The sequence below is a fragment of the Salvelinus sp. IW2-2015 genome, linkage group LG16 (assembly GCF_002910315.2).
Source record: "Salvelinus sp. IW2-2015 linkage group LG16, ASM291031v2, whole genome shotgun sequence".
Classification (NCBI taxonomy): Eukaryota; Metazoa; Chordata; class Actinopteri; order Salmoniformes; family Salmonidae; genus Salvelinus; species Salvelinus sp. IW2-2015.
In genome coordinates this window covers 11,632,707-11,648,498 of record NC_036856.1, presented here as the reverse complement: position 1 = coordinate 11,648,498, position 15,792 = coordinate 11,632,707, and the positions used below count along the sequence as shown (strand labels likewise).

Below are 15,792 nucleotides of genomic sequence, written 5' to 3'. Positions count from 1 at the left end.
CCSGGCGGGCACGACCCAGCACACCACGCATTTTTATTTGCGGACCATACTTTATGAAAAGAGCAGACGCTCTTTTGTGCTATTCAACCAGGACCAAGACTACTACTACCATATCCATACTTAAGACATAGTTTTCAAACTAAACCATCTTTGCTTAAGAGTTATMTCCATACATACAAGCGATGAGTGGAGTTGGGTATGCCTGGTACCCACCAGAGCCTTGCATTTATTAATCTAAATACATGGCTCTGGTACGCGCTTGTCCCTCTTGTCAAAGCGGCTAGTGCCTTGGTCCGTGCTATCCAGAACCCTTTGGACTTCCCGACTCTGACTTTGCCCCATTGAAGATTAAATGTAAAATGGTTCTGGTAAGGGTTAAAGGTCCCGATCAGTCATTCTGATTCCATGTAAAATAGCCCTTTTGAGTGACTAAAATATCACCTATAATATTTTTTGGGGGGATAGAAATGCTCAAATTTGGAGATTTTTTTTATTTTTCTCTCATGGCTAAAGACCAGGAAGTTAAAAAAAGAGGCTGATTGGGTGGGGCTTATAATCATGAGCTCGCCTTGACTGACAGCTATTTGAAACGCCTATGTCAAGAAACTTGGATGCAGTGAACAGTGTTGCACTAAAATCATCTCAAGCAAATTTGGTGAAACCCAAAGCAACTGAAACAACATTGAAATTGCATCAATGATGTTATTTGTTTTTATACATCTCCCGTTTGGCATGTTTCTTGTGATGCGGTTCACAGCAGCACTGATGGATGTGTTGACATGACAACTGCATCAGAGTTTTGAACAACCCTCCTCCCTTTTGTTCCATGGTGGCTGAAGACCTAGCTAGCCATTAAGTAGCTAACACCAGACACAGATGAAATGGGAAACATATAAGTATCTTTGCCATAGATGAATAGTGTACATTTTTTATTATATTTCCTGACAGCCTACAGTCAAATTTTGGCAGCAGTTGAGTAGCTATCTAGCTATATTAACCACGCRCCTCTGCAAAACACACCTTCTCCAATGTTGGTTATAAGGCTGTAATTATTTAAATTAGGTAAGAGAATATCATGTTACCATTGGTGTATTAAAATAAGAGTTACCCCCATCCCCTTAATAATCCTGAATCCAAGTGTTTGACATGGGGGAAGGGACCAGTATCTTAATGATCAAACCGTATCAATGTAGAAGCACCATACTTTGTTATACTTTGGTCATCATACTTTGAACTGGTTTCATCCAAATATCATCCAATTTCATGAGCAAAAAAATGATTTTGACTATACATGACCGTTAAGGTTAGTTAAGGGTTACAATTAACGTTAGGGTAAGGGTAGGGGTTAAAGTTAGGGTTTATGGTAGGGATGTCCCAAGAATACCGGATGCCACTAACTCTAGTGCATTCACATACACACATACACACACACACACACACACACACACACACACACACACACACACACACACACACACACACACACACACACACACACACACACGGAGGACGACAGCCAATGGTGACCATAGCAATGGAGTAAACAAACATTTTCGAAGTGTGAAAAGTGAATTGCTATAGCACTATAAGCATGCATAAAAAAGTATTTACAGGCAACCAAAATTATTACCCAAAATGTTTTAGAAACAAATGTTTTTTATTGTGACTGACTCTGTAAACATGTGATGTGACAGTTGTGACTGACTCTGTAAACCTAGTTATAATGCTATCCAGCTAGCTAGAGCTAGAGTGGAAAGCTAGCTGATCAGTAGCTGTATGTACGTGCTGACGTATAACCACGCAGGCTAGGTTGTGTTGCTGAACAAACGTCTCGAACGTGGTGGAATGCGAATGCGCCTCCACCAATGAAAATGTGTTGTGGATGGGGTCAGCCCCACAGCCGACCCCACCCCGTTCTATGTGCCGCAGCGAGGGGTAATTGAACTGAGCCACAAAGGACCAAGGAGGTGAGACATGCCATTCATTAGGAAATTACATTCCTGTTGTTGCACTCATCCTGTTGAGTCACAGACATTGAGAGGGAAGGAGGGCTACAGCACAAGGAAGTGAGACATCAGGAATGTAATAATTGCTTAATTTGAGGATGGTTGGGTAATGAAGAGCATAAGGCTTGGGTTTCTATGGAAGTGTTACAGGCAGGCGCTATGTTATATGCTGGTCCAGTCCTGGTGTGATCCCATCTGTTAGCAGAGACTTGACATGCAAAGACAGCCTCATATAAGCAGGCATGTCAGGAGGAGAATGAGATATGTAAAGGCAGGCTATTAAACATCAGGCACATGCTTCTAATGCAGCTCCACACACCTTTTCAATGCAAATAGGATGCTGAATCAATAGAGAGGACAACTCCATCATATTTCAGCCACATTCAGACCCTGCTCCATTCTTCATCCAGACTTAAGCCAGCTTTATAGTGGAGACTGCTCACTGCTCACTGATTCGTATATGAGTCTTAGAACATGGGTAAAACCAAAGGCCTGAGCTTCAGTAGGGTCCACAGTAGTGTGGGTACGCATGCAAATAAGGATGCAAGAGCTCAATTGGGTCTTAAATCTTGAGCCTTGCTGACAGCAGAGACTAGAGAGTTAAGTGCCATCAGGTCAAGTAAACATTCCGCTAGTAAAACTAATTACTGGTCTATATATCATGGTGACCCCCCTCCCACAACTCTAAAGCAGTGGACAAGCTTAGGCCTGTCACTATGCATGGCAGCCAGTGGGACCCCTGGTCAACACTGTAAGTAAGTATAAGACAACATCCACTCCAGCGATGTAGTGGTAAAATATAAACTCCAGTGGGTGATCGAGATAAGACGAACAACCACCGATATAAACCAAAACATATTACATTTTTAGAACTGTATTGTTTGATTGGATTTTCATGCATGTCTATAGGGAAGGCCTAATGTTATTTTCTGTAGTAAAAATTACACAAAATGCACATAAGGTAATCCCTCCCAAAATAGTCCATTTGGATGCTAGAAAAGTCCAGAAAAATAGGATGTGGAGATGTTTATATTGAAATGTGGTGTTTTTTAAAATCATGTTCATGTTCTTAGTATCTCATGTGAGCTGCACTGCAATTCTGTATTGTAAACTGCTTAAGTGCACCAGTGTAAAAGGCTCTTAGTTGACTCTAAAATGTACTCTATACCCATTTGAAGAGACACAAGTTTGATAAGGTTACAGACTCTCTCAGTGGACTCCATGTACATTTCAGGGGACCCCATATAGAATATTCGTGTTCTGAGTATTGATCAACGCTGGGAACACAATAAGAAGTAGGTAAACGATTATTAACCAAATAAAAAGGTGAGTAAAAGCTATTTCACCAAAAAAAAGGTGCGTAAACGGCGTAAAAGTTTATGTGCGTTTACCCGCCACTGCATCCCTGATCCACTCCCTCAAATACTGTACTTCGAAGGCTCAAGGGAGTGCCCCGCGGAACTTCAATTAATGCCAAAATGCATTACTGTTGAAGTTAAATTAGGAAAGTCGTGATATTCCCATAGAGAAAAATCCAGTGGAACAAGGAAGTAATTCTTTCCATAGCATGCAATTCATCCTGGTGCTATTAGGGGCAGGAAACCACTAGCCAATTACCAGACAGGACAGTCAACAGATCTAGGCCTATTTGGCATTCACTGTAGGCTGCTGTATGTTTACGTGGCTGTCAAAAGCATAGATCTAAGCAAACAAATGTAATTTAAAGCTTGGTGAGAGGGACAGACAACAATACTTTTAGAAGAAGGGATTAGATGGGGTATTTCAAAGAAAAAAGTATTGGTGAGAAATACTTTCAGCAACAAAGTCAGTGGCCAACTTCAAAATAGCAACTGGGTTGTCTTGACTCTTCACATAATCAGGATGTGTCTGTATCATAGAGCCCAGGCCTGGGAGAAATGTCCAGCATCTGCTTATCTTCCTGCTGATCTGGGCTGAAGCACAGGAAGTGTCGGAGTGGAGCTGGCAACAGGCAGTATCCTGGGCATGTTCCTCAGGGGCAGGGAGTAGAGAAGCTACGTCTCTAACCACTGATACTGGGTCAGATACTGTTTCATCCCTCTAATGGTTAAGACTAGGACTGGGGGTAGGGTAATCCGATCCTAGATCTGTGGTTTGGCGCAAAAAGGTCTATATCGAGCCAGAGGTATTCCCTCCAGGAAGAGGCTTGGCTCGGCTGGGAATGGAGTTAGCAGAGCCTGGGCTATATCTACTCACTGGGCACACACTGGTTGAATCAACGTTGTTTCCACGTTATTTCAAAGAAGTTACCTTAAACCAACGTGGAATAGACGTGAATTGGTGTCTGTGCCCAGTGGGTGGCAATCATCCCTCTCATCTACATGAATGGAAAATAGATCTTACCTCAAATAATCTCTAAACTAAACTGTGAGAACTGTTGAAATGAATATCCAGAAGAATGTAAATGGTGCACACTTTGCTCCTCACACTTTTCTCAATTGAATCTTTCAATGGTGATTCAACAAAAGCTGAGGGTGTTGTGTGAAGTAAAGTAACGCCTTGAAAGACACGAATACCACTTCACACCAAATTAACGTCAAGGAATTTGTTTGATGCCAAAAGAGTCTCCCTGCTTTAACTATTCAAAAGACGATTCATTACCTCAAAGACACACCAACATTCCCTCTTTTGTGCACCATGTTGCAATGGAAGGGTTTGTTGTGCCAAGAAATCATCCTGCTCTGCGCCAATTACTCACACATGGGCCCATACTCCCATAAGGTTGCTACACAAGTGCTCAGTCAACCACTTCAAGTCTTTTCATCCTTGAACACAGACAAATAGCTTGAGTTTAAGAGGTACGTGTTCTTATGCTTTGAAGCTGAAAAGACTGAAATGATGTTAAGACAGTCTGTGTCTGAGTAAACTGTGAATGAATGGCAGATCTCAATAGCAACCAGTTTGGGGGCTTGGGGTTAATTCAAGGGATGAATTAAAGCTGCAATATGTAACTTTTTGAGCGACCTGACCAAATTCACATGGAACTATGAGCTATAGATCTGTCATCCTCATTGAAAGCAAGTCTAAGAAGCGGTAGATCTGTTCTATGTGCGCTCTTTCTTGGCTTCCCATTCTTATGTTTAGTTTGTGCGTGTATTACTTTTTGGTTTTGTACACCAGCTTCAAACAGCTGAAAATACAATGTTTTTGGTTATTGAAAAGACATGTCACAGCGTTTAGATGGTACAATGATAAGTCAGTATTCTGTCATCAGTGAGCCTTGAGGTTCTCTCTTCTTTGTTTGTTACCATTTATCAGTGAAAGATGCATCCCCACAAGGCCTATAGCTGACAACAACTCCCAAGATGCCAGTGGTCTGGCACATTGACATCCTGGGCTTCTCATGGAGGACAATTCCATCCATTTCACATCTCTCTTTCTTTGCTCCCTGCAATAGATTCCTCTGAAATGAAGGGGAAACCCTTCCTTTAGCCAGATCCTCTCATTACCTCACCTCTGCTGCCTTTCCAGGAAAGACCTGAGCTTTCTCTCTCTAATTCTCTCATCGGGCCTCCTACAAGTATGCAAATGGTAGCCTACATACGCTCTCTACGTACATAATCAAGTATTTTAACATACATAACATGTCAAGACTGCCTCCCATTCTACTGAGCAGTAACTCCACAACTCTCTCTCCCTCTCTCGCTCTCATTCTTTCTCCAATCTCTCCCTCCCTCACTCTCTGTCAAAATCTAATATTGCATAATGCGACAAGGCATTTAATACTTATATTGGAAATATCATCATATTATGTTTGATGATTCAGATCTCCTAGGCACATTTAAAAAGGAACAGTGTGTGAAATACTTTTTGAACCATCCAGCTAAGTTTGAACTGGCCCTCCAGAATTACCCTGTTACCTATAGGCTACTAACATCTTATTCCAGTATTTGCACTTATACAACCCAAAATTAGGCCTTATTAAGATGTAATACTAATGAAGTAGCCTACTTACAGCTTACTCCCTTTATAATGAAAAGTAAATGTGACAATGTCCAAAACGAGAATAAGATCATATATTAATGCTATGAAATATGTCAATAGAGGACTTTCTAAGACAAAGATGTATGATTCCTACTTTTATAACACCTCTGAGAATGATTATCCAGTTTTTTTTGGAGACCAACGCCATGCATTGTCTTCATCACTACCGGCAAATCAATTAATTAACGTGGCTTTACCACACTATTACAGAACGTAACACTGTTCTGTAATAGCGAACATGACAGACTTGGTCAGGGGGAGAAGGACAGGTAAAAGACGTTTCCAAAGGGAATAGACAGAGAGAGGGAAAAGATAAGTATTCTATTGTCTCACTTTCTCCCGAAGTTCTCGTTCCCCATCCAGTTCTCTCTGTAAAACCTGCGTCCGGTCTTCTGCATCGTCGGCTTGCTGTTGCAAACACTGGATCTTTCTCTTCACAGCTTCCAAAGAATTCAAACCTGCCATTGTCGTACTATTTGGTTAAAAATAAAACTTTTGGTATAGAAAAATAAAATATTGTGGTAAAAGCTGCTTTAGTCTATTCGAAACAGGATATAGGCTACAAATACTATTCAAAGTCTTTGGAATGGACCGAAAGAGCAGAATATAAATCTCAAGTGTAAAAATGTAAATTGTATAAGCCAAAGCAGTAGGCTATCCAGGTGTTTCCCGAAATGTTTCTTTAGTTCAGCTTCAGCCTAAGAATGGCTTAACAAAAGTATTAAAATATCTACTTTGGAATGTAATATGTATGAACGCATTAGCGAAGCGCAGCGTTCCAGTTTTGAAAGCCAGATAAAATGGCAGGAATGATGAGGAAAGTTAATGTGCACTCCTCCAACCCAGAGAAGTGTGATTCAGATGAGGTCACGGTTCCAGGATAGGCAGGGCGTGCCGGTCCTGGTTGCGTGATGCTTGAGGGGGGTGTAGGCGAAGGGAACTTTCAATGGAAATTCAATGAACAGCTTAAATGATGAGACATCAATACAGTACATAGCCTATAAAGCCTTATGTAAGTCAACAGTTGCCTATGGTCAATTACGAATGTTCTTCAAATTCAGGGCTTCAGTTCAGTAACAAAAGAACAAGGAGTAACGTTACAGGGGAAATCCAGTCCAGCAAACATGAGGCTAAATGTAACACTTTTAACTGCCTAAAAAATAGCTCCCCTCTCTGACAGGGAAAAGTCATCCTTGACCTTAAAGAGAATAAACTGAACACTTAAATTTTATGATGCTATATAGTATATGTTACAGTGTACCAAAAAATCCAGGTTTTATCAACAGTTGTCCAGGTCAAAGTCCAAAGTGTTAGATTTTTAGCCTATACTCAAATCCAATCCAATTGAATTGGTCACATACACATGGTTAGCAGATGTTAATGCGAGTGTAGCGAAATGCTTGTGCTTCTAGTTCCCGAGAGTGCAGTAATATCTAACAAGTAATCTAACATCACACAACAACTACCTAATACACACAACAACTACCTAATACACACAAATCTAAAGGGATGGAATAAGAATATGTACATATAAATATATGGATGAGCGATGACCAAGCGGCATAGGCAAGACGCAATAGATGGTATAAAATACAGTATATATGTATGAGATGAGTAATGTAAGATATGTAAACATTATTAAAATGGAATTATTTAAAGTGACCAGTGATCCATTTATTAAAGTGGCCAATTAATCGAGTCTGTATGTAGGCAGCAGCCTCTCTGTGCTAGTGATGGCTGTTTAACAGTCTGATGGCCTTGAGATTAAAGCTGTTTTTCAGTCTCTCGATCCCAGCTTTGATGCACCTGTACTGACCTCGCCTTCTGGATAGTAGCGGGGTGAACAGGCAGTGGCTCGGGTGGTTGTTGTCCTTGATGATCTTTTGACCTTCCTGTGACATCGGGTGCTGTAGGTGTCCTGGAGGGCAGGTAGTTCGCCCCCGGTGATGCGTTGTGCAGACCGCACCACCCTCTGGAGAGCCTTGCGGTTGAGGACGGAGCAGTTGCTGTACCAGGCGATGATACAGCCCGACAGGATGCTTTCAATTGTGCATCTGTAAAGGTTTGTGAGGGTATTAGGTGACAAGCCACATTTCTTCAGCCTCCTGAGGTTGAAGAGGCGCTGTTGCGCCTTCTTCACCACACTATCTGTGTGGGTTGACCATTTCAGTTTGTCCGTGATGTGTACTCCGAGGAACTTAAAACTTTCCACCTTCTCCACTACTGTACTGTTGATGTGGATAGGGAGGTGCCACCTCTGCTGTTTCCTGAAGTCCACGATCATCTCCTTTGTTTTGTTGACATTGCGTGAGAGGTTGTTTTCCTGACAACACACTACTGTATGTTGTGGTGTGTTAGTGTAGTTCTGGAGATGCCTATTTGTATTGGCTACTGTAACTTTATTGTTAAATATCTCATATGTGTGTGGGTGCCAATACACAAAGCAATGCTTATGATTCAGTTGTCTGTATATACTCCAACCAGCAGATGGAATAAGCAGGTTTTGATTTATGGTGTCTTGAGTGAGTGTCTGTTGTGGAAATGTGGTCGATACAGCTCCAGCTCTGTAAATGCCAGTGTGATTTGCCCACCAGAAAAGCTTGGAGCATTGATTTCATTAGACACAGGACTGTGTGGGCCTTTCTGTTTGCTTTAGCTGCATTCCTGACATTCTGGGACTGCTACTCAGCTATTGGAGCCTGCTCTCCCCTGCTGCTCCACAGCCCTTATCAGTAACAGGCCTGCAATAAACTACCACCAGCCCCCTATTCACTTCAGCCCACTCCCTCATAATGTAGCATGCACCAAAGACACAGACTTACACGCTTAGAAAAAGTGTTCCAAAAGGGTTCTTCGGCTGTCCCATAGGAGAACCCTTTTTGGTTCCACGTAGAACCATTTTGGGATCCAGTTAGAACCTTTTTTGGTTCCATATAGAAATCTCTGTGGAAAGGGTTCTACCTGGAACCCAAAAGGGTACTTTAAAGGGTTCTCCTATGGAGACAACCGAAGAACCCCTTTTAGGCTCTAGATAGCACCTCTTTTTCTAAGAGAGTAGGACATACCACACGCTTCAGGTTGGAGTTCCCCCTAGGCACTGTTCAAGGATTAACTTCCCCCTCCCCAAAATCCTGATGTTAATCATTATGTTGGTTAGCTTATATTGTTTATTGTATAAATATTTGTGGTCATTCGTTCTGTCTGTCTGCTTGCAGATCCCAGGCACCAGGCCTGCTGTGTTTGGTTTGAGTGATAATATCTGAGGACGAAAGCAGGATAACATCATTTAGCCACAGACAGTGTCGTCCTCACTGACAGTTGCTTGTGTCAAAATCTTACTTTCTTCTGATGAAAATCTGTACATTTTGTATATTTGAATGGCTATAGATTAAAATAAGATTGTGGCTAAGTATGACAAATACACCCTTAATTCTATATGAAACTTTGAAATGAAGCCTAAGCCTGTAAGTACAGCTGGACAGTGCAGTACAGTCAGAGAAGGTGTAGGGATACCCCCTTTACAGCAGCTGACCAGCCATACAATAATCACTATGCAGTGTTTTATCAGCATTAGTGTCTGTTAACCAGTGCTACTGTGTTTAGGTGGATCAGATCGACTGAGTGTGAGTGAGTATGGGGTGTTAGTGAGCTCATCTTTCAGGACTGGGTGCACAGGAATGTGAACACACTCTCTGATCTCTTCCCCAGCAGATAGGCCTGATCAAAGCACACTCACAGCTGGCACTGGCACTGGGGCAACGGGCCAGCTATAGAACTAGAATCTGTAGAATGGATATTCCAATTCAAAATAATGATTTGTGCTGGTACAACAGTGGCCATATTTGGTTTTGGTGTTCTGAAGGCCTCTTAAGGGTCACACATGTTGCACAGGAATGTGGATCTCCGGTTCGCCTACCGATCGCTCAGCGTGCTGTTGACGTCTGACTGCCGATTCTGCGATTCTACATGTAAAATTGGTCTCCACTCGGTTCGCAAGTACTCTTGGTAGGCAAATGCTATTGGTGCGGTCGAGCCCTTAGTGATAGTGAAGGGACTGGGTGAAGGCTCAGTCCCAACAGGTGGGAGCCATTCCACTAATGCTCAATACTGTAACAATTATCTAACTAAATAATAAAGCCTTGGTAATAGGGACTGTTCATAACAGAGAACCTGTGTTATAGACGGACTATTACATTACATTACCGTTCCCCAAATAAGCAATATTAGCCCGTTATTCTTAGCCGTTATTCTTAGTTTCTACATTTTCTAAACAAACCTAAACATATGACAGGAACTGGGGGGCCTGTGGCTTGGTTAATGAGGGTATTGGCTCAGGTGTGCCCCAAACATATTTAACCCATACCTCCAACCTCCTCCTAGTCCCCTCCCTCCAATCACTACCCAGTGGGCGTGTTATAGGGGCTCTACCCAAAGGCTTTGGTGCCTACTCACGTCTGCGGCGGTCTTCTCAGACTGTTCCAGTTTCTCCTGGGCATCTTTGAGGGCCTCAGAGTATTTGTCCAACTCATCTTCAGTCCCCTTCAAATTCTTCTGCAGGCTCAGCAGCTCGTCTTCCAGCTAGAGCAGGACAGGTGTTTATTGGTTAAAAGTACACACAGTTAACTCACCCCCACCCCTCTTTCTCTCTCTCTCCCTCTCTCTCTCTCTCTCGCTTTCTCTCTCCCACTTTCTCTCTCTCTCGCTCTCTCTCTCTCTCACACACACACACACCCGTTAGCTCTCTCTCTCTCTCTCACACACACACACACACCCGTTAGCTCTTTCTCACATACACAGGCACAAAAACACACATACATTTTATTCTGGTGTCTTTTCTTCTTTCAGAATTATAATAACATATTTTACTCTTCTTAAATTTGACTCCTATCAAAGTTAAACAAGAAAGTCTCTTGAAGAATTCTTCAAATTCCTCCAGGCTTTTATGGTTTGAGGTCAACTCGAGGTTTTTAGTATCAAGTTTCCTTTATGTCTTATCGTTTTTGTATATCCTCTTTTATGCATACCACCCTGCATACCACTGCTGGCTTGCTTCTGAAGCTAAGCAGGGTTGGTCCTGGTCAGTCCCTGGATGGGAGACCAGGTGCTGCTGGAAGTGGTGTTGGAGGGCCAGTAGGAGGCACTCTTTCCTCTGGTCTAAACAAAGATCCCAATGCCCCAGGGCAGTGATTGGGGACACTGCTCTGTGTAGGGTGCCGTCTTTCGGATGGGACGTTAAACGGGTGTCCTGACTCTCTGAGGTCATTAAAGATCCCATGGCACTTATCGTAAGAGTAGGGGTGTTAACCCCGGTGTCCTGGCTAAATTCCCAATCTGGCCCTCAACCATCACGGTCACCTAATAATCCCCAGTTTATAATTGGCTCATTCATCCCCCTCCTCTCCCCTGTAACTATTCCCCAGGTCGTTGCTGCAAATGAGAACGTGTTCTCAGTCAACTTACCTGGTAAAATAACGGTAAAATAAAAAAATAAAAAATAAAAAATGAATGAATAAAGTCCATTTAAGTGGTTGAATTGGAAAGATTTTTCACTTTCTATAAGAAAATATTTTGGTATGGGCAGGAGTGTGTATGCTTTGTACAGCATTGTGTTTCAGCTACACATCTATCTACATAAAATTCCCCAGAGTATATATCTAAATAAAAGGGTGTGTGTTTTCATTTACCAGGGCTCCCGAGTGGCACGGCGGTCTAAGGCACTGCATCTCACTGCTAGAGGTGTCACTACAGACACCCTGGTTTGAATCCAGGCTGTATCACAACCGGCCGTGATTGGGAGTCCTATAGGGTGGTGCACTATTAGCCCAGCGTAGGCCGTCATTGTAAATAACAATTTGTTCTTAACTGACTTGCCAAGTTCAATAAAGATTCAATTTAAAAAATGACTTCGTTAGATGTTTGTGTTCAGTGAACTTCACATGACCAATCCATCTTGTTATTCAGGGACCTATTTAGCAGACACCCTCATGGGTACCATTATTACACCTCTCTATATTGGGATGGTAAAATGTTACAGAGGAAAATGAATGCCTTTAAAATTATAACAATTCTGCTGATGGATTGATCATCTGCTCAAAGTAACAGTGATGAGATGATAACTCTATAAAGTGCATGATGACTTCTTTCGGGGGGGTTGAAAGCTGCGTTTATTTTTAGTCAGAAATAATATGAGCGTTGGAATGCACAGCCTCCTGATAATCCCACTGGATTCCACACGGCCAATCTCTCCTTCTGACTAAAAATACAGCTGCTATCCAGGTGGAGACACCTGTCAGGCATTTGGATGGACGACCATACAGACGCCCTTGGCCTACCAGTGGACCCCAGCCAGAGACCCATCACATAGCTCCATTCTCAGTGTGAATAGCCTCTGCGTCCTGGGTCTCCGTGGCTGTAGACGTTGGGATTGTTGGACCAAATATCTTGATTTTGGGGCGAGCCTTGCAGAAAACAGACCATCAATCAAGACATGTCCCAATGATGCTGCATTCAGCCTCTATTTGTCCTTTTGTCAGTTGGCATCACTTTAGTGCAAGTGTGGGGGGATGTAGTACTCAGATCACCATGAATCAAATCAAATGTTATTGTCACATGCATTGTAAACAACAGGTGTAGACCTTAGCCAAATTCATTTAAACTCTGTTTTTCACAATTCCTGACATTTAGTCATAGTAAAAATGCCCTGTCTTAGGTCAGTTAGGATCACCACTTTATTTTAAGAATGTGAAATGTCAGAATAATAGTACAGAGAATGATTTATTTCAGCTTTTATTTCTTTCATCACATTCCCAGTGGTCAGAAATTTACTTGCACTCAATTAGTATTTGGTAGCATTAAAATTGTTTAACCTGGTGTCAAACGTTTCGGGTAGCCTTCCACAAGCTTTCCACAATAAGTCGGGTGAATCTTGGCCCATTCCTCCTGACAGAGCTGGTGTAACTGAGTCAGGTTTGTAGGCTTCCTTGCTCACACACACATTTTCAGTTCTGACCACAAATTTTCTATGGGATTGTGTTTAGGGCTTTGTGATGGCCACTCCAATACCTTGACATTTTGCCACAGCTTTGGAAGTATGCTTGGGGTCATTGTCCATTTGGAAGACCCATTTGCGACCAAGCTTTAACTTCCTGACTGATGTCTTGTGATGTTGCTTCAATATATCCACATAATTTTCAATCCTCATGATGCCATCTATTTTGTAAAGTGCACCAGTCCCTCCTGCAGCAAAGCACCCCCACAACATGATGCTGCCACCCCCGTGCTTCACGGTTGGGATGGTGTTCTTCGGTTTGCAAGCCTCCRCCTTTTTCCTCCAAACATAACGATGGTCATTATGGCCAAACAGTTCTATTTTTGTTTCATCAGACCAGAGGACATTTCTCCAAAAAGTACAATCTTTGTCCCCATGTGCAGTTGCAAACCGTAGTCTGGCTTTTTTTATGGCAGTTTTGGAGCAGTGGCTTCTTCCTTGCTGAGCGGCCTTTCAGGTAATGTCAATATAGGACTCGTTTTACTGTGAATATAGATAATTTTGTACCTGTTTCCTCCAGCATCTTCACAAGGTCCTTTGCTGTTGTTCTGGGATTGATTTGCACTTTTCGCAACAAAGTACGTTCATCTCTAGGAGACAGAACGCGTCTCCTTCCTGAGCGGTATGACGGCTGCGTAATCCCATGGTGTTTATATTTGCGTACTATTGTTTGTACAGATGAACATGGTACCTAACATGGTACCTTCAGTCGTTTGGAAATTGTTCCCAAGGATGAACCAACCAGAATTTATTTTCTGAGGTCTTGGCTGATTTCTTTTGATTTTCCAATGATGTCAAGCAAAGAGGCACTGAGTTTGAAGGTAGGCCTTGAAATACATCCACAGGTACACCTCCAGTTGACTCAAATGATGTCAATTAGCCTATCAGAAGCTTCTAAATCCATGACATAATTTTCTGGACTTTTCCAAGCTGTTTAAAGGCACAATCAACATAGTGTATGTAAACTTCTGACCCACTGCAATTGTGATACAGTGAGTTATAAGTGAACTAATCTGTCTGTAAACAATTGTTGGAAAAATTACTTGTGTCATGCACAAAGTAGATGTCCTAACTGACTTGCCAAAACGATAGTTTGTTAACAAGAAATTTGTGGAGTGGTTGAAAAACGAGTTTTAATGACTCCAACCTAAGTGTATGTAAACGTCCGAACTTCAACTGTAGCTCTGTTTTATTCCTCCTGTCAAGTCCAAGTGGTAATGTGTGTGGTCCGTTGAAGGAGATGTCATCCTGTCCTCTTTCACTCCCAAGGCTGCTGTGGGCTGTTGGGAAGGGAACCTGCCTCAGAGGTCAGCGTCTTCAAGTTTCATGGAGTCCATGAGTCGTTTGTTCATTTATGCCGACATTCACACTTTCGTACCAAGCTTTGCTCTGTCAGCTCAAACCATTGTCGGCATACTGTACACTCTCACTCATCATCTTTAATATGCTTTCATTTTGCTTAATAAAATGTGATTATTTCATACATTTTCATCAACTTTGATTGACTTGGTCTTATATCTTCACTAACAATAAATTTCACTAACAATAAATTGCTAACAATGTCAATCTATGATTTAGGTCCATACTTTAATCAAACATAATGTCTGGGATTAATTAAATAAACTGTGTGATGTGTTTACGCCTCAGTTCCTCAGAAATATGTCTGGTATGGAATAAATGTTGAAATTGTCTTACAGAGTCTGGAGCAGTATGAGACATAACATCAGAGCCTGTACATGGCTTGAGTTTGAGCATCATCATCATCCAACTCCGTAAAACTAAAAGGGGTTTTCGGCTGTCCCCATAGGAGAACCCTTTGCAGAACCCCTTTTGGTTCCAGGTAGAACTCTTTCGGGTTCCACGTAAAACCCCTTTTACATGGAACCCAAAAGAGTTCTACCTGGAACTAAAAAATGGTTCTCATATGGGCACAGCCACAGAACCTTTTGGAACTGTTTTTTCCTAAGAGTGTGCAATTTTACTGTGTCTAGTGTATGGTCCATAGATCCATCGGCATGTATCCTCTCCATCATTCTGAACTCACCTGTTTGCACTTGTCCTCCGCTGCCTTCTTATCGGTCTCGGCCTGCTCTGCACGGTCGATTGCGTTCTCCTTGTCCAGCTTCAGCATCTGCATCTTCTTCTTGATGGCCTCCATGGTGCCTGGTTAGAGTGTGCTCACTGAGATGAGAAATGCAGCTGAGAAAGTTGAGATGTTAACCCTGTAGTTTGAGACAGAGTCTGTCCTGTTCAGTACTGGAGCAATCTCCACTGGAACCTGCGTCCACAAGAGTCAGAGGGATAGAGAGACAGACAGAGGTAGAAAAGAGGGAGAGCGAGGGAGTGAGAGAGAGAGAGGGAGCACGCGCAGCACAGGGGGATGCAGACTCAAGGCTAGGGCTGCAGTCAATACTTTAAACGCCCAACTAAACCTGAGTGTAATCTCCGATGACCCCCTCTCCTCTCCATCCTCCATCCCTCCCGCCCTGCACTCACCACACTGTCCCCCTCACCTCACCAGACACCCACCCCCACCCCCCCACTCCACTCCACCCCACTCCACCCAATCAAACCACTCATACAAGGCCTTTCTAAAGAATGTCTTGGCCCGCTGTACACACTCAATCACACAGCAGCCCTCAGCCAATCTCCTTATTTGGGTTGCTATATTTTCACTGGGAAAAAAAGACCGATCAGACAGGAGAGAGAAACACA

The 15,792-nt window shown here is 42.6% G+C and overlaps 1 protein-coding gene across 4 annotated transcripts in view; it reads right to left on the bottom strand.

The window, feature by feature from the left end:
* tpm4a (tropomyosin 4a) overlaps positions 1–15,492 on the bottom strand; it is a 43,705-nt gene extending 28,213 nt beyond the window's left edge. For 2 of the 4 annotated variants that reach the window (XM_024004866.2, XM_024004865.2), the window contains exon 1: positions 6,363–6,871. In XM_024004866.2, the coding sequence (XP_023860634.1) occupies positions 6,363–6,494 (132 nt within the window). In that variant the 5' untranslated portion in view covers positions 6,495–6,871. Of the gene's footprint in view, positions 1–6,362; positions 6,872–10,481; positions 10,608–15,121 lie in introns of those variants that run through there. The other 2 variants (XM_024004864.2, XM_024004863.2) reach the window with 2 other exon arrangements.
* Between the last annotated feature and the right edge of the window lie 300 nt (positions 15,493–15,792).